General features: G+C 38.7%; 2 protein-coding genes across 8 annotated transcripts in view; both read left to right on the forward strand.

Annotated features, from left to right (window-relative positions):
- The first annotated feature begins 1243 nt into the window (after positions 1-1243).
- On the forward strand, positions 1244-10278 carry opn4xb (opsin 4xb). Its single transcript, XM_005916206.2, has 9 exons — positions 1244-2122; positions 3830-3963; positions 4077-4280; positions 4413-4584; positions 5506-5667; positions 6554-6661; positions 6805-6976; positions 7208-7351; positions 7519-10278. The coding sequence occupies exons 1-9, from the start codon at positions 1956-1958 to the stop codon at positions 7924-7926; spliced, it is 1671 nt and encodes a 556-aa protein (XP_005916268.1). The 5' UTR covers positions 1244-1955; the 3' UTR covers positions 7927-10278.
- A 1311-nt stretch (positions 10279-11589) lies between these two features.
- pdlim5a (PDZ and LIM domain 5a) overlaps positions 11590-18242 on the forward strand; it is a 65844-nt gene continuing 59191 nt past the window's right edge. For 6 of the 7 annotated variants that reach the window (XM_005916208.2, XM_005916210.2, XM_005916211.2 and 3 more), the window contains exon 1: positions 17246-17374. The gene's annotated coding sequence lies outside the window, so the exon portion shown is untranslated. Of the gene's footprint in view, positions 11679-17245; positions 17375-18242 lie in introns of those variants that run through there. The other variant, XM_005916209.3, reaches the window with a different exon arrangement.

Raw genomic sequence — 18242 nt, forward strand, 5'->3', positions numbered from 1 at the left:
TATGTAAATCTAAAGTAACAGTAAATTGTAGTAGTAGTAAGAGATATTTTAAACTGCGTGTCCGTATTGTGTTGATGTGCAAACAATTATGTTATAGCAGTGGAGTCAAGAGGGCAGACAACGGTACGTGCTGATAACCTCTGCCATGTTTAGGTCATGGCATGCAGTATATGTATTCACAAATACATATAGATGCCTATATAGCCAGATATGAATGCAGGCACATGGGCATGCACAACAACAACAGACACACACATATAAGTTCCTATTGTACGCAGATCAAACACTGATCCACATGCATGCACAGAGTGCAGATTAAGACTATCCCTTGCCGTAAGGGCTTAGTTGACATCTCTGTCTAAGCTCTACATTCTTCACCTCCCTCTTTGCCCTTCCTCTTCTTTTAGCAGTACGTTCAGCACCATAAAAAGCAATAACCATCTGATGGTCTCTTCATACCTGTGTACTTCTGGCACTCAAGAATGCACAGTCCCTATTTGCTCCATCAAACTGATCAGATGAACTGAACACCATGTGAAGTTAAGACTTTCTCGCTGACAATCTGCAGTCTTTCTCAGTGATACGCAATAACTGAGCAGTAGCAGTGTGCCTTGTTTAATGACTGGAATGAATTGCCAACATTTCTTCAAATTAGTAACCTGTAGAGCTTAACTGGAGGTATAAATATTTGAAGGTCTGTGATTTTGTCTTCAATAGCCTTCATGTTGTGCTCATTGGTCAAGGGAGATGCCTATTAGTTTAATTCTGTGAGTGATCCTACAGAGCCTGTGCATGCCAGACTCTGTAAAATCACACAACGAGGTCACTGCAGAGCATGCATCATTTGGATAAACACACGCACGTCAGTATTGAGCTTGCGTGACTACTCGCATGCATTTAAATACGGATAGACTATTCTGCATAGTAATGGTTTCTAATGACTTGCAGTACTAGCTGGAATCAATGGTTGTGAAATGTTACATGCACTGTGCTCTCATCTAGTTTGCAATGTCCGATGCATTTCCGAGCTCAAATGGCTTTTGGTGCAAGTATTCGATATGTTTGTTATGTAAGAAGCTGGTGGTTAAAGGGATAGCGCTCAGGGCTGGGCCATATTACATTCAGGACGGGTAGGGCATGTGAGAAGGAGAGAGAGAGAGAGAGAGAGAGAGAGAGAGAGAGAGAGAGAGAGAGAGTATGACAAGGGAAAGGTTGAGAGAGCAACACAAAGCTCCATGGGACAGTGAGGGAGAGGCACATTTAGAGAGAGATGAGAGGTTAGAAGTCACTAGTTCACAAGATAATGAGAGACAGGCTACTGATTCAGATCTTGGTGGACAGCTGGTGCGAAGGCTGAAGACGCTGCAGGCTAACACTGAAAGCAAAACAACTGTGGGATTTAACAAGAATATCGGCAGCTTGCTACAACAACAGGAAATACTTGGATACAACAGGTGAAAGACACAATTTTGAAGCAGACCTGCAGTAAATAACAGAAAGTACATTTGGAGACAACATCTGAAAGGATATGGACACCTTGCATCATGTACCACTGGACAAAGAAGTAGAAGAGGAGGTGTTATATTTTCAGTGCTTTATATTTTATTGCAGATATTTTTTTGTAAATCTTTCCAGATTGGTAGTGTAACTGTATCATACTGTGCAGCTCTTCCAGCTTTCTCTCCTAAACTAATCATATGCACTTAGTTAGATTCAGCATTTCACAAAGTGGGGATCACCTACTTCCTCTGATTTAGTGCTTCGTATACAATGGGAGGTGTTGAAAACATGCAGCAAAGTTAAAATTAATCAAACCTCTGTATACTTCTCCGGTGTTTCATTTTGTGCACATGCTACAACTATGGATGTTCAGCATGAGCAAAGTCAAGTTAGTTACAAACTAGTAGATGTAGCACAGCCCGCCAGAGTGACAGTTCTGATGAGGTGTTTGAACCATGTGGTCCACTGAGAGCATGGAGCCAGAGAAAGCACACAGCCAGAGAAGCTTCTTCAACAAGGTGGACGTGCCTGATCATGTTCACTACATTGTGGCTTCATTTGTCTTCATCATTGGGGCACTGGGCATCACTGGAAACTCTCTGGTTATGTTTGCCTTCTACAGGTAGGTATAAAACTGGCTTGTTTATTTAGATTTTTGTTTTTAATAATTGTGCATATCCCTTTTTTTGTAGATAATCTGAGCTCTTACCATTTACAGTGTGCAAGATGTGATGATCTCTCGTATGAACTCTATTATACTATACTCTTTGTTTCTTTATCTGTACTTATGAAGCAAAACAACAATAAAGGTTAAGGGGTTTTGACAGTGCATCAAACAAGTTAGTGATTACAAGTAAAAGTAATCTTTGCATCACAGTGTCCAGAAGGTAATCTTAGCTAAGCAGCATCAAATTAAAAAATGTTTTTTGAAAAATCAATAATTAAATGCTGCGTGCACAAATACCTGAAAATAGATTAATGGTTGCATAAATATACATGGCATTGAAATTAAAATCCAATGTACCATGGAGTTCAAGTCAACCATGAAATCCACACTGCTATGTAATACCATTTACTGCCATGTAATGCAACAAGTCAAAAGTAAATGACACCTGTTAAGGCTGCATGCCACTGATGGATCAGTCTCGTAACATCACAACTGTAAACTTTCTTTTAGAAGTCAAGGATGGAAGAATGTGTTATGTGTTGTGTAATTCAGAGTACCATTTAAGTTAAATGGTACTCAAAAACTGGGTCAGTGTGTGTGAGTGGTGCTGCTGTTCTGGGGATTGTCACAAGCTTTCATACTCCTCTGTCCATCATCACAGACAGATTAGATGGATTTTCCATTGTGTTGCTCTCATAATTTGTGTTTAGTGAATCAGAAATGCGCATGATGTTATGGGTTCCAGGAAACACACAACTCGCACACCCACACACACAAACACACACCTAGAGCTTGAATGAAATCGCAATCAATATGCTGATTTTTGGGGAAATGCTTTATAATATTCCCGCACACATTCAATATTATTCAATAATACAGTATTGTTTGCAAAGGCATCGACTCAAACAAATTGGGTGGAATACGTTTCATTAAAACTGCAGGAAAAAAGTTAAATTCAGGATAAACAGGAACAAAAAGCTGTGACGGAAGAAGACAGCAGGTCAATATCCTGGGTAATCAAGCTTGAAAACAGGTATACCAGTTCACACATGGTCGAATAGTTTAACAAAGAGCTTGTCTCTGATCAATATTGACCATTAAACCGTAAAATTATTTAATTATATTATATTGAGCTTTACATGCAAAGGAAATACATGTGGAGTAGGCAAATGTTTTCAGTGTTTTGGACCTGCCAAAAATATAAATAAATAAACAAAAATAATTCAGGATATTGAATTTCCTATGGTTTGGTGAGATCCTCATCCTGCACCTCTTCTAAGTTGACCTTTGAAAGAGAATTTAACCAGTTAAAATGTGGACTTGCAGTTGCAGAAATTGGATTCAAATACCGTTTGAACCAAAAGAATCTGCATTGATTTAATTTTAAGTATGACTCAAACAGTGTTTTTCAAAAATGAGTATATATGTATAATAATTAGACGATGAAATGACAAAATTATTGTCATTTTAGTCATCTGAGGGATTATACTAATCAAAACACATTAAACAGTCTCAAAGATGACTGCTGTATTTGAGGACTTTATTTTAGCTTTCTGATCACTGCAAGAAAGCCTCAGAATGATTAATGTTGTCATTTTTAATGCCACTGTGCTGTATAACATACGATTTTCCATACATTCTGTATGTTTGTGTGCTTTGCAGCAGCAAGAAACTTCGTAACTTGCCAAACTACTTAATCATGAACTTGGCAGTCAGCGACTTCCTCATGGCTTTTACACAGTCCCCCATTTTCTTCATCAACTGCCTCTACAAGGAATGGGTATTTGGAGAGATGGGTAATTGTCTCCTTTGTGTTCTGATACAACGTGAAGTGTGTGTGTGTGTGTTAAAGTCATATTTTTGTTTACAAATTTTTACATTCAGGTTGTTGATGTGTTGTTTCTTGCAGGATGTAAGATGTATGCATTCTGTGGTGCCCTGTTTGGCATTTCCTCAATGATAAACCTGCTGGCCATCTCGATTGAACGCTATCTAGTTATCACCAAGCCTCTGAAGGCCATCCACTGGAGCTCGAAAAGAAGAACCACTCTTGCCATTCTCGTGGTCTGGCTTTACTCTTTGGCATGGAGTCTAGCTCCTCTAGTTGGCTGGAGTGAGTCTCCTCAAACTGCATGTCTTTTTACTTCTAGTAAACACAAGTCCAGACTAGTGTTTAACTATTTTATTATGATTACTGAAAACTACTGCTTTCTGTGATTTTGACATATTTTATTTTCACTTCTAGGCTCCTATATCCCAGAGGGCCTCATGACATCTTGTACGTGGGATTATGTTACGTACACGACAGCCAGTAGGAGCTACACAATGATGCTGTGCTGTTTTGTCTTCTTTATCCCACTGGGAATCATCCTTTACTGCTATCTTCTAATGTTTCTGTCTATAAGGAAAACTGGGAGGTATTACAGCTCTTGTGTGTTTAATATGCTGCGTGCTTGTATATTTATAATATTAGATTCTGTGCAACATCCAGTCTTACAGAGAAAAAACAATGCAGGGACTAACTGTACATGAACTACTTCTTTTAGTTTAATTATTATGTTCTTATGAGTTCTTTGGTGAATTCTGATGTTGCGTGTGCTCCTGATACACTTAGTATTTTGTATCTTATTATTATATCTTGTGTTTGTAAATGCACAAGCCTATTCCTAAAGAATATAGTGCACTGCTCCTCCACCTAAGCTGGAAAGATACTCAGAAAAGGAATTTATGATAAGATACAACCGTGTTTTCAATAAAATGTGGAAATACTTCAAGATAACCTCAGTCTTACACACTGTAGTGTTGGAGGACAGTTAATTTGGATTCAAAACACATGTTTTACCTCATTATCTACCTCCTTTCACTTCAAAAGAGGCATCCATTGTGTTTTTAAACATAACAATTGCTTGTGTTATTGACCTGGAATGACCAAGGGCTATTTCCATCTAAGCAGCAGGTGCAGTGAACTTCATGCTTCAGGGAGAAAGGCATGTGTATTGAGTGGGCAATTTTTTTAAGACACTATCAACACAAATGTAGAAAATAGGTATTTTGTGTTCAGAAATTAATCAGAAGGTTTAAAAAAAATGCTTATTACTTATAATTTGTGGTAACAATAGCACTTTCAGATGACTGTAGTAATACTTAAAGAGAGAGTTACATCCCCAAAGAAAACTGAGGTTATTTATGTGATACTGTAGTCTTTTCCTCAGTGCAGACATTCCTAAAAGATCTTCTGCAATAATATTGAGCATGGAGCAGTAGCCATGTAAAGTTAAAAAGAAGAAATATATAGTATGAATATATTTACCATGCTGTCCATCCTGCTCTATTTACAGGGAACTAGAACGTTTGGGGACTCAGGTGAGAAAATCCACTCTCATCCAGCAGAAATCTATTAGGAGCGAGTGGAAAATGGCAAAAATCGCCTTTGTCGTAATTGTGGTCTATGTCCTCTCCTGGTCTCCATATGCCTGCGTCACACTAATTTCTTGGTCTGGGTAAGATTATTTTATCTGTTAATATTGATGATTGTGTACTTTTATTCATTGGTAATGTACATAACAGATTCATACATTTGTAGATTGTTCATTTGAAAGCATACCTGTCAGAAAAATCAGAAAAAGTCAGGTTTACAACTGCCTGTTTTTGTTATGACCTTCATCATAATGTAAAAAATGGTTGGTGAGAAAATGATATTGGGCACATTCACTGCTCTCACTATCAGATGTACGTATCTACAACATGGTGAACAGGAACAAGTAACACTTCACTAGAGACGCAGTGGTGGTGTGCTGTATGGGAGCAGTTGTAAGCACAAGATTTTAATAACTGGGCAAATATTATTCTGAATTATTAATCGTCTCCATATATAACGTTCAGGCATTTCTTCACATAAGCAATCACAAACAAAGCTTCAGTATAATTCGATGATGTTTGCCTCATTATATTCTGTGGTTGGATTTTTATCATTACATAATGTTGTGTCAATAAGAGGCCAGTATTCCCTGGTTGGGTTACATACAACAGACGGTGAAGTTGCTCATATGCCCTGTGCTTATCACAACATTCAGTAAACCACATGTCTACCCTGGGACATACAATTAGTTATGTAACTTTGAAATCACATTCTGCTCATTCAGTGGAAAGGTAGTCACACTTGTGCACACACACATGCACGCGCGCAAGCAAAGATGATCAGATGGACTTAAGCGACCCTCTTTAGCAGCTGGCACATGTTCGTTAATCTCTAACCAAATATGTCCCTTAATTATGTTACAAAACACGGAAGAGAAACTGGATCTTTGCAGCGGTCATTTCTGATTCTGTGATGTCATCAACAAACCAAACCATCTTTTTAAAACGCTGCTGTTTTGTCTGAACCAGCCATGCCAACATCTTGTCGCCATACTCCAAGACAGTCCCTGCAATAATAGCAAAAGCCTCCACTATCTACAATCCTATCATCTATGCTATCATACACAACAAATACAGGTAAATAATGATTCGGTAATTTCATTTTAAAGTTTCATATAAGCCCCTTGTGTTGTGCAGTGCCAATGTATTATTTTGGAAGAAATGCTACCAACATGTAGCAAGCTGGAGTCTAAATGAGTGCATTGTTCTGCACTGTACAGGATGGCACTGGTAGAGAAATTTCCCTGCCTGTGGTTTCTGTCTCCCACTCCTCGAAAAGAATGCATCTCATCCTCCATCAGCGAGTCCTCTTTCAGAGACTCAATCATCAGCAGACAGTCGTCAGCATCAAGGACCCACTTTATTACTGCCTCCTCCAACCTCTCTGACGTGGTAAGTTAGGTTAGAGTAGATTTTATCTGGCTGTTGTTTAAGATGCCCGAACAAACAAGATTTCTCTTATGTTGAATCTCTCTCTCTGCTTATCTAAAATGAATTCTAATAAATATGAAGTATTAATAATCTTAGCAAGATGCAGGTGGAAATTGCACTAATATTAGCTTTGAATAATGTTTGGCATCTACTAAACTTCCTCAGTTTAATTATTATTATTTTTGCTTGCAGTTATTGAGGGATGTGGAGATGGAGCCTCTGGGCAGGAGGTCAGGCGATTCCTTCAGAAGCATATCATCACGCAGTCAGTCCTGTAAGAGGTCCTGTAAAAAACAGTTAGACCGGAAGACAACCAAAACCCACACAGCAGAGAAGGTGAGGAAACACTGCAGAAAAATGTGAAAGTGTGAATCTGAAAACTCACAACGTTATCTTTTATTCATCTACCATTTACACTACTTGCCCGCATGTAGTAAAACATCACACATCCATGATCTGAAGGTGATTTTCTCATGTATGTGTTTACTTTTTGACACTCCCAGCATCCGTCTGTCATGAGTGAACCATCAAGGGCCTGTGATCACGAGCTGGTTTCCAGTTCTCTGACCATCGCCGCTCTCCCCCTCCTAGTTCTTACCAGGAGGCGCAGCCACAGTCTGACCAGTGCAATTTCAGATGCCTGTGGCGAGAAAGGAAGAATCTGCGATAGGATGAACAGCCACAAGAGCGATTCTTTTGATTGCCTGAATTTTGGAAAAATGCCACCCACAGGCCCCAGATCACCCCAGGGTGTTCCTCGCATCATCGTCATCAGTCCCACCACTGAAAGCAGCCTCATTAACCAAGACAGTGTCTCCTTAGAAGACAGCATTGAGTCAATGGAAAACAATGTTTTTGTCACCCTAAACTTTTCATCAGAAGTTTTTGAGGCACTTGAACTACTTTCTTGACCAACTGGACTACTGATTACACTTCCACTGGATGTTTCCGGATTAATAAAAAAAAATATACATCAAACTTTTTGCTACAGGCCAACATTCATATTGGCTATAGACATAAGAAGTTATTCAGCTCTTACATGTATGCGTGCCCCTCTACTCCCCTCTATTGACTAATTGACTCTACAAGGAAAACTTGTATGGCAAATGAAAAAATAAGCTGATTCTGGTATGCAGTGTGCAGTGTTCGTCAGAGTTTGGCACGGACAAAGGACCCCTAAGGGGCAGCAAGCTTTTATTAGATTTTTCAAAAATGACAAGTGCAACTACATATTTTCAAGAGCTTGGGGCTAAAGCTTGACAGGCTGAATTTAAGTTTATCTATTGAAGCAAAGGTCCATGCAGCTGTGATGCAAACTTTTGAACTGAAACAGAATTCATTCTTTACGCCAACATCATTGATTCTCTTCTGGCCACTGAAGAGAAGCGTTAGGAATAGTTCCCTCCTCCTCTTTCCTCAGGACGAGGCAATATGTGTAAAAATGTAAACCAACAAGGCAGCAAATCAAGAGCACTGATTATATGTCCGCTTTGGAAAAGCAGCACACATGAACAAAATAAGTCGTTTTTAGTAGGTTTTCTTTTTGGCTTTTATTACCACAAAGAATTTAACAGCACAACATCTTGTGTTGTAACACTAATCCGTTAGGTCATATGGACCGCTTGAGCTTTTTCACTGGAACAGAGTGAAATGAGGTCATTTTTATTATTCAAATACTGAAACTGGGTCAAATGTGTCTCATAAAACAATGACATTTTTAACATTCTGTCGGCGCAATACTTCTATACATGTTTAAATACAGTATTTAGGCACACGTCATTTCTCAGAGAGAGTACATGATTTATGTGACGTAAGTATATGACGGCTGCTTTATGTATATTTTGCCATTTGATGCTTGTGCATCTTTTGGTTTTGTAATTATAAAACTGTTTTGAAAAAAATGAGGACATGCTGGAGAAGCACTTATATTTGAATCAATATAAAAAGAGTATATATTTAAGCTGGTGATGATGATTATCTGTAACAGCTGGTCTAAGCTTAGTGTTAGTCAAAACACCTGAATTAGTAGGCAGAAAACTAATATTGACGATCATCCAAATCATAAACTACTTTCAATGAAAGCCCTTTAAGACACCTTTGAAGGACAAATTTCTTCTTCTTCAGCAGGTTTAATGGCAAATAAACTATCATTGATTGCCAGTGATAGTTAAGTGCCAGGAAGAAAGAAACACAAGAAAGAAACACTTGAATCAATGAAACACTTTAATCTCTTTTAGTTTGCCTATAAAGTCCACAGAGTTTAACATTTCATTAGAGAAGGAGTGTGTGGAGGTAGGAAGGTAAAAAAAATGTTCTGATGTTGAGCCTGAATGTACACTGACGTTTGTGCTGCAGCTCTCATCTGGACAAGCAGAAAAACGCAGACAAACACCTGCACCAATATCTCACTGAAGGTCACTTGTGTTATTGTGTTATTGTGGTTTTTTTTCTTTTTTACATTACACCATAATAATAAATGCAGAATTTATTTCTGCTCTGCTGATATGTACAGTTCTACCTTTGAAAATGATTTGAAACAAATGAAAGTGCCAGATGATACGAAGGGAAGTATTGTACATGTTGTTAACTACACTGTTATTAAGCATTCATTAAGCATTGAGAGTTATATCTGACACAGACACTCAGGCTGACCATTCCTAACATCTCTGAATTTTCAGAGATTCTTTTCCATGTGTCTGTGTGTCACTTCCTATCATATTAGTTTGACAGCTAACAACAGAAAGCGATCCCCATCCACCACACTCTTAATGCCCTTGAGCTTTTAAGGAGAAAGTATTTTTTCAGCCTGGTTTGGAACCACAAAATGTATTGTATGTGTTAAAATACACTTGAATTTTTGTGCCAGTTTTTATGCCAGTGGTGACAAAAATCACACAAAATTAAATGAAATCATGCCAACAAAGCATCATCACCACACCCTCTAATGAGTAGCGTTTGTTTACTTTTTAGCATTACTTCTTCTTTTTTTATTTACCCACAATAATGTTGAATATGTATTTGGAACTATTAACACTATAATATAATGTGTGTTTCATGCCTCAACTCAGCTATTTTATTTACCACTTTCTATTAATTTTGTGCTACTGTAATAACATCTGCAAAATTTGTATTTATTGTCTTATTATTTGTGAACAGTTAAAGAGAGTTGTGGTAGGGAACGGTATGGCACTTTTACGGTTCGTAAAGTGTTTGGATTCACCAAATCACGTAGATAAAGTTATTAAACCTGTGTTGAACCTCTACTTAAACTGCTTTTTTGTGACAAAACACTTCACCGTCTGTTGTATGTAACCCAACCAGGGTATACTGGGCTCTTACTGACACAACATGTAATGATTACACAGAGTCTACAGCTTGCACACTGACCTGTGAATGTGTACAGTGGAAAACTAAATAAAATATCCTGATTGTTGTGGAGGTTTTAAGACAGAGTGTAATAGAATAAATGGATCTGTTACAGTTAGGCATACTTCAGCCTTTTATTGACCTTTTATTTCCTTAAAAATGGATTCCTGACAATGAATGCAAAAGGAGCTAGGAGAAATTTTAAAAGCCTTCAGAATTGTAAGAGGACTATTACTTAAGATCACATAAAATATGGAAAAGTCTGGCTCCTTGGAAGCAGAATATAAAGAAATGGAGGGTGGATCACTCAACGAACAGTACTGTACATAGTGTGTTCATATTTTGCTGAGTGTTCATCAGTACAAAAAAAACAATGTTTCTGTTACATGAATTATGTGTAATGACAGCACACAACCACCGGAGGGAAGCAGACAAATAATCTATGTTGGCTTTTGGTTCGGAGTTTTCATTTTTCCACATCCTTAGAAAGAAGCATAAAACAAATGCAAGACTTGTTATTAACTCAGTCACAAATAAAATGTGTTAACTGCTTCAAGTATACCTGTCATCCCAAAGGGTAGGACACCTGAGTTTGATTAGCCTGTTACCATGCCATCCTACATACTGATACTGTTTCCAAGAGATTTAATTGTAGGGAAGGACCCAGTCAAACTGTGTGACTGTAAATGTGTTTTATCATCATACCTGCTGACAGGTGTGTCTCGGCCTGTGTGTGACTGTGTTCATATTTCAGAGAAAGACACACAGAAAGATGACATCATCATGGAAAAAAACGTAAGCGCGTACAGTGCGAGAAGATAGCGACAATATAACTGGTTAACAAGCACAAGTGGTCTCTGGTTTATGTCATACCTTTAGGAGTGTGGATGCGCACTTCCTTTAGCCTCTACGACAAACCCAAGTCACTGACAGGGTGACGGTGTGGTTGCACGCGAGTACGAACTGGCAGGTTGTTTTTTTTTTACCCCACATTGTGGTTCACATAATTAAGGTAATAAATGATTAATTTACCACAATAATCAATTTATCTTCATGTGTCTAAAGTTTCTATTAAAACGGAGCTTAACGCAGTCTTGCTAGTTGCTTCTTGAATAAGTGAGCAAGTGTGACCGAGTAAAAGCATGTGTGCATGTGAAAACGAGCTTTGCAATTGACGTCGCTCCATTGGGACCTACCTCACACGATGAGATGTCAAACACACGGAAAACTGGCCTGCAGCAGCACACTGGACGGAGCACAGACTTCCAGCAGGGGCGAAAGACTTTCCAGCCACAGGGTGAGCCATGAACACCTGTTTAGTAAACTGTGAATGCCTTTTGTGCTGATGGTATTTATTTATTTATCTTTGTATATGAGGCCTATTTAGTTTTATTGAATCCTAAGTTTTGTTGTTCTTATTTGCTGGACACATATTGAGGAAAAGAACATATTTTCAGTTGTAAGCTTGTGTCACGTTTCAGGACATGAGATGAGGTGGCCACACACTGTTTTTCTGTCTCCATGGTGTTGTGGTAATTTGCTTATGTGATGTATTTTTAAAATGGCACACTATAGCTGTTTAATTTGTGCTGTCCTAAGAATACCAGAAAGTGAATCCCGGGCATGATTGCAAGAAACATAAGGAGGAAGGTGTAGTGTGTGTATGCTGGCTAGGGGAGGGGGGATGCAGTATTGATGTTTGGTGGTGCTTTGGTGTGTGCTGAATGGAGCAGATGCTTTGATCTTCCCTAGAGACCCTGCTCCTTGCTCCTTCTAAAGCTCTGCCTCTGGTCACAGATATATGGGCAGGGATGGCAAGCCTAAAGCTGCACAGACTCACTTTTTAATATTTACTTCTCTTATTGTGAAGGTCTGCTCTAACAGAAAGCACATCCCAACCTTAACCAATCTTAAACCTTGGCAGGAATTACCTAAAGTCAGGGCCAGCCAAATATGTCTTCATTTTCCACAAATGTCTTCACTTCCATAGTGTAAAAGTCTGAGGGATCATTGCAAAGTTACAAACAACTACATCCTGAATATTAAATACGGGTTTTGATTCATTTAAACGATAGTGTGGCTTTAAGTTCTTCAGCTTTTGCCATCTCCGTGTAACCTTATCTGCCCTCCTTCGCTTCTTTTTCTTTGTATCCTGTGTTTATTTCTTCCCTCTTTCACTGCAGTCAACACAGAACAGCTGCTGTCTACTAGAGAGGAAGGAAGTAAAGCACTGGAAAGTCTACTCAGTGCACCAAATATGCAGTGCATGCGTGCATGTGTGTGTGTGTGTGTGTGTGTATGTGTGTGTATGTGCATTTCTGGGTCTTGTGTGTGCTTCTGGAGTTATGGATGCATAGCTGCCTAAATGTGGTAGAAAGCGCATCACTCATCCATAATTCATTTTATCCACCAAGACCTGTGTCATGACATTGAGGTCATGATATCATGAAGGTTGTCTGAACAAGACAACTCCATCATGAAAGACTGACGAGCTGTCAAATCACAAAACCTTTGACACCATGGGATGGAAATATCATGCTCAAGTATTTCTCTATTACAATTCACACATATTAGAGGAGATACTGCAATGGTTCAAGCTGCGATGACCTTTCGTATTTCTTTCTGCTTATTGTAAATACTGCCATGAAGTATCTGATATGTCTAAATAAGAGGAAATTATTAAAAAAATGTGTGTCGGCAGACATTAATTATACTTTAAAGCTAATTTCAATTACAAATGTGGAAATAGTGTCGCTTAAAAGTTGTATTATTCTTTCTTTATTTTCTGAGATGTTCCCATATGTTTTTCCAGTATAAAGAAACTTATTTCTGTAAAGGTAAGCTGTTTTTATTTAGAACAGTATTTGAAGAAAAAGAAAAAAAAACCCTACTTGATTTGGTTAAGCTGACAGTCTTACCAGCTGTGAGGGTATCATCAGCTTGAAGGAAAGCTGAAGGTTTATTTTCAGAGGCGCATAAACGTCCTCATTAAACGTCATACGAAACTGGCCATTATGTTTGATTCATGTGCAAAAATGGAAATGTATGCCCGAGCGTGATGCGGCACAAATCGTAGTGTCCATCACTCTACCTCAGAACAGGAGGTGACCAGAGTAATCAAGAGCAGCTGATCCCAAAAATCTTAAGTGGTGCGTGGTCTGTTTGAAATTGGTGTATTGGTGTCCCTGAGGCAACATTACACTTGGCTTTTAAATGCCTCTCTTTTATTGACCCAGACTTGACCCAGGCATTAAGGAGTTCTGCGTGCACATTTGCGGTCTGAGAGAGCGAGAGAGGGAAAGTGTGTGCGTGGACCTGTGTGTTCATGCCTGATTCCTCTCAGTTTATCTTTCCTCGGGTGGACAATCATTTTGGCTGAGCTTTCTGAATCCCAGTGCGTTTGTTTGTCTATTTCTGTCTGTCTGGTCAGAAGGGAGGAATATTTTCCACTGTGAATGTAATCAGTTCTAAACAGTGACTCGCTTTAGACCAATGATACAGGCTTTTCACAATAAGCTCATAAGAGTTCAAGCTGCTCTCTACTTCTCTGTTTTTTTTATACAAAGTGCAACTCTAACCCTAACTGTGCATGACAGTACAGAAATGGGTTGAGGGGATTAGTTAGGCTTATAGCAGTCTGGAAGGGTCAGAGTGATTAGATTGTTGAGAGACAAATACTGTTCATATTAGAAAAAATGTCAATAGTGTCATCATGCACACACATCTGAGTGAAAAATCTGGATATAGAGTAATCAGTGTAACCGTTCCTTCCTGGATTTCGAGCTACAAGTGCCCTCAGAAATATAAAAGTGAACGGAAAAAAAATTACACTAAACAAAGCTGCCACAAGAGTGTTATTTGTGTATTTTTTCAGTTCACCCATTTTTATAGAATAGTATTACAGTTCAGTATATAGTTTTTATAGTGTGTTCACTGTAAATCTGGGTGTTGTATATTTGACAAAAAAGAGCTTCAAACTCATTTACAATTAATGGTATTCAGACCTCTGCTGACCCCAGTTTGGATGAGAATCATTAGGTTTACACACAATAGAGATTTTATGTATGTTGTGTCCCTTGGGGTTGTGTGCATGTGTGTGTGGGTGGGTGGGTGTGGGCAGCAGCTGGCAGACTATGGGGTTGGTGTCCCTCTTTTATTCACATGGATGATGCATTAAATGTTATTTAGAAGGGCAGATTATGATAGCATTAAAGGGTGGAGCTTGTCTCGGTGTGAGCATGTGTGTTTGACTGCAGGCTGCTAAGCTGTGATCATTAAGCATGTGGAGAGGTGAGCATATGGAGACTGGAATAGACCATTTGACAGAACAAAAGACTGGCAGGGTGTCTGAGGTTTCGTGCTTTAGACCACTCACCATTGTTAGTGTTTAATATTATTATTCTCTAGCTCACAAATCCCCTTTGTTCTCTGTGTTACAGTTTTTGACAGCATAAGCAATTGATCTTATGTCTTTAAACAGTGAGTTAGACCGATGGGTCTATATTTTAGAAAGCATATCTCCCTGGGACTCAATACCAGTCGTCCTGTTACATGAGAATGGGACAGTGGTACAAAGCCAGTGAGATAAACTGATTTTTTCATTTATATTTCTTTATTTGGTAGTAAAGAGATTAAAATGGCTACCCTAAAACACACTTTTGTGTTGTCATGCTGTAAAGTGCATACGTGATCTGAGGGTTTTTAATGAGAAAACAGATTTCTTTAAAAAGTAGATTAAAACTAGTAAAATGAGCAGTACAGTAATTCTTAAGCATTAGTTCCTATAGTGGCTGTAAGCCTGCTGAATACTATTACCTTACAGGAAGCAGTCCACAGTCAAGCCATAAAGAGATTTTAAAAAGCTCCTGCACAAATGGTTTTGAGCCTTGCATGAAGACACTGGTTGTTGCTCATTGTTGTGGTTGATGCTTAGCTTGCAGTCATAATTAATCTGTCACGGCGCTGATTTGTTGCCTACTTTAATGCCCAAAACACACCATGCCTTCATCTGTGGGCAAAAAATCTCTAGCCTTTTCCTTCATGAATGAACTTTCATGTTAAATATGTTGATAGAAGGAAAAAAACAAAATGTGTTTGTTAGTGTTTCTGTGGCTGATTGTTTTAGGATATAACACTGGCTATTTGGCAGTTTGCACTACTTTAGGTCTGGGAAAACTTTATAGAAGGCAAAATTTTAAACAAGGACTTCCTGATTATTTGATCATCTTACTCATAAGGATGCTATTATATTATTGTTTTCACATAATGCCTGATCAGCCATCTGCAATAAAGCCTAAAGTAAACACAGTGCCTTTAGATTTACTGTAAAACTTAGGATAGGTCTAACCCTATCAAGAAGCTTCAGCTCAGCAGTGGAAACAAAGTTAATGACTCTTCCATCTTTGGTCCTCCCAGGAAAAGCTGCTCTTTTGTTACCTAGCTGTACTGTAGAGGTATGCGCTGTCAATGTGGGAATGTTTATTAGCAGGATAATGAAAAGCATCTTGTTTTTATGTGCGAGTGCGTCGTATGTGTTTAACGGCATACTATATGTGAAATGTTAGCCTGTTTACTCCATCCTTTGGTCTTTTCATCTGAGATATCTACACTCTTTTCTTTTTCAGTCTTTTAGACCCTTTACGCCTACACTTTTCCATGCCCATTTTATATCCAACAGACTTAAGACTTTTTCTCACACTTCAGCTTCCCTCCTCTGCTTTGATGTTTGTTGATTTTTCTTGAGAAGTCATTTTTTGATTGTGGCCTACGGTTGCTGTATCTACCACTGCCACAACCAGAGTTATGACTTGGCAAGATGTGCTGACTGTGTATTTGGTCAAGGCCAAGAAAGGAATGGGATGAGTTTTTAATTGAGCCACTACTATGTCAGTATAAATATAAAGTCAATATTGATCTGTCTGGGGTAAAATAAGGGGGCACGGACAAAAGCCAGCTCAGAATGAGACGAATTGCCGCTGTCTGGACATAAATAATGGAGGTACTGATAAATAAATAAGTGGGAATGAGTGTGCTGCACTCAGGAGTTCTATCCCTTAAGTATAAAAGAAAAATATTTATAACTATTTTCCAAAATGTGCTGAGATTATAGTATAGATTATGTAATTTAGTGCTCAGTTTGGTAAAGCTTGTTTGCCTAATTATTAGAGCGGGGGAAGTTGATTCAGGTCACAGAAAACACTGTAGATTTAGAGATTTACAGATTTAAAGCCATGGATGAATATCTACTTCTCCTAGATTGTTTCTAATGAAACAACAGTGTTGCAGTTGTTAAACAACCATCACACACTGACTTAAGGCAATCTTGACCTTATACAGTCGCCATTATTAAATGACCCCTGAGCGACCTTTGCATTGATGCCTTTGGAATGAATTCCCTAGTCATGATATGGTTACACTGGTTCCACCTTAAACGAAGCTGCCTGCAGGACTGAGTCCATGTTCCCAAAATATCTGGATGAAAGATAAACTGTCCCCTCTCCTGTGCCTCTTCTTCCTCCCCTGATCATTTTCTCTGTGTGCGCAATGCTCCCACTGTCTTTTCATTAATCCTCCACTTTGCTCCCTTCTTCTCCCCTCTTGTTGCCCCCCCGACATCCCCCGCCACCTGATTTTTTTTCTTCTGTTGTCTCCTTCCATACCCCAATCTCACCCTTCATGTTATCTCCACTCGTTCACCCCTCTTCTGTGTTCGTCTCACTCCACCCATGGGTGATTTCCCCTCCTCTTTCTCCTCCCTCTTCCCTCTCATCCTAACCTATACCCGTTCTCCCTCTCGCCTCCCTCTTTCCCCTCCTCCACCTTTCCCCTCCCATCTGTCATTAACTAGTATATAAGAGCATCACATCCCTCTGTACCTCTCTCACACACACAGTGTGTTTGCTGGGAAGGGAATATTTCAGGGGAAACTAGGAATTGCACAGTCCACCTGCCCGTGAAGGAATTATTTTCCTTTCTGGAATTTCCATTAAAGAGGTACAGCATTTACATTCATTTAATTTCAGCAGGAAATATGCTATTACTAATATTTAGGTGTGTGAAGGTCTTCTGGTAGTGTTTCCTGAAGGGTAATTTACATATTTTAAGCTACTGAACAACTGCAGCATTCTCCAGTGTATGGTGGTTTAAAATAACATTCAGTGAAGCATTTAACTCTTTTTTGATTGTAAAATGTTTGATGTCTTATTTGTTTATTTTTACTTAAAATGTGTTTATTTTTTTTATACCGAATAAGTCTAAAAAGGTAATTTTGGGACTTATTCAAATACATAGTTATGAATTTAGTTGTGAACTGTTTGAAACTATTGTATGAACAGTTTGATAAACAGTTTTATGTATTTTCTTTATCTTTATTTATTTAATGTTTGGCAAATGTGTAATGTGCAAATGTTTCTGCACCAATAATAAAACATCATAGCTGTGAGGCATGGTAGAGGGAACATCATGAATTTGGGGCGTTGTGCTGCCCTAAATGGCCTGTAAGCAGAGATTTTACAGTTGCGTATGATGTCTGTGAAGGTTCTCAGTCATCCAGGTCATCATAGTCTTAGGAGCTTGGAAAGAAAAGCATCTGGACTTATTTAAGTTGCTGACGTTTCACCTCTCAACGAGAAGCTTCTTCAGTTCTAGGGTCAAATGGTGGAGAGTCCCAGATTTAAGCCCTGTGGGAGTTTCCCCCCATGAGGGACAGTGGACCCCCTAATGATTCTCTACCTGCATATGATCTGAACCTTAGGGAATGCTCAAGTATCTATCTATCTATCTATCTATCTATCTATCTATCTATCTATCTATCTATCTATCTATCTATCTATCTATCTATCTATCTATCTATCTATCTATC

This window comes from Haplochromis burtoni, unplaced genomic scaffold (genome assembly GCF_018398535.1).
Source record: "Haplochromis burtoni strain Fernald_Lab_line unplaced genomic scaffold, NCSU_Asbu1 Contig_18, whole genome shotgun sequence".
In the NCBI taxonomy this organism is placed as follows: Eukaryota; Metazoa; Chordata; class Actinopteri; order Cichliformes; family Cichlidae; genus Haplochromis; species Haplochromis burtoni.

Excerpts from the sequence above, each read along its gene's own strand:
- opn4xb (XM_005916206.2), top strand. The coding sequence starts at position 1,956 with ATGTGGTCCACTGAGAGCATGGAGCCAGAGAAAGCACACAGCCAGAGA. Across the intron at positions 2,123-3,829 it reads GTTATGTTTGCCTTCTACAG|CAGCAAGAAACTTCGTAACT; the intron begins GTAGGTATAAAA and ends TGTGCTTTGCAG. Across the intron at positions 5,668-6,553 it reads ACACTAATTTCTTGGTCTGG|CCATGCCAACATCTTGTCGC; the intron begins GTAAGATTATTT and ends TGTCTGAACCAG.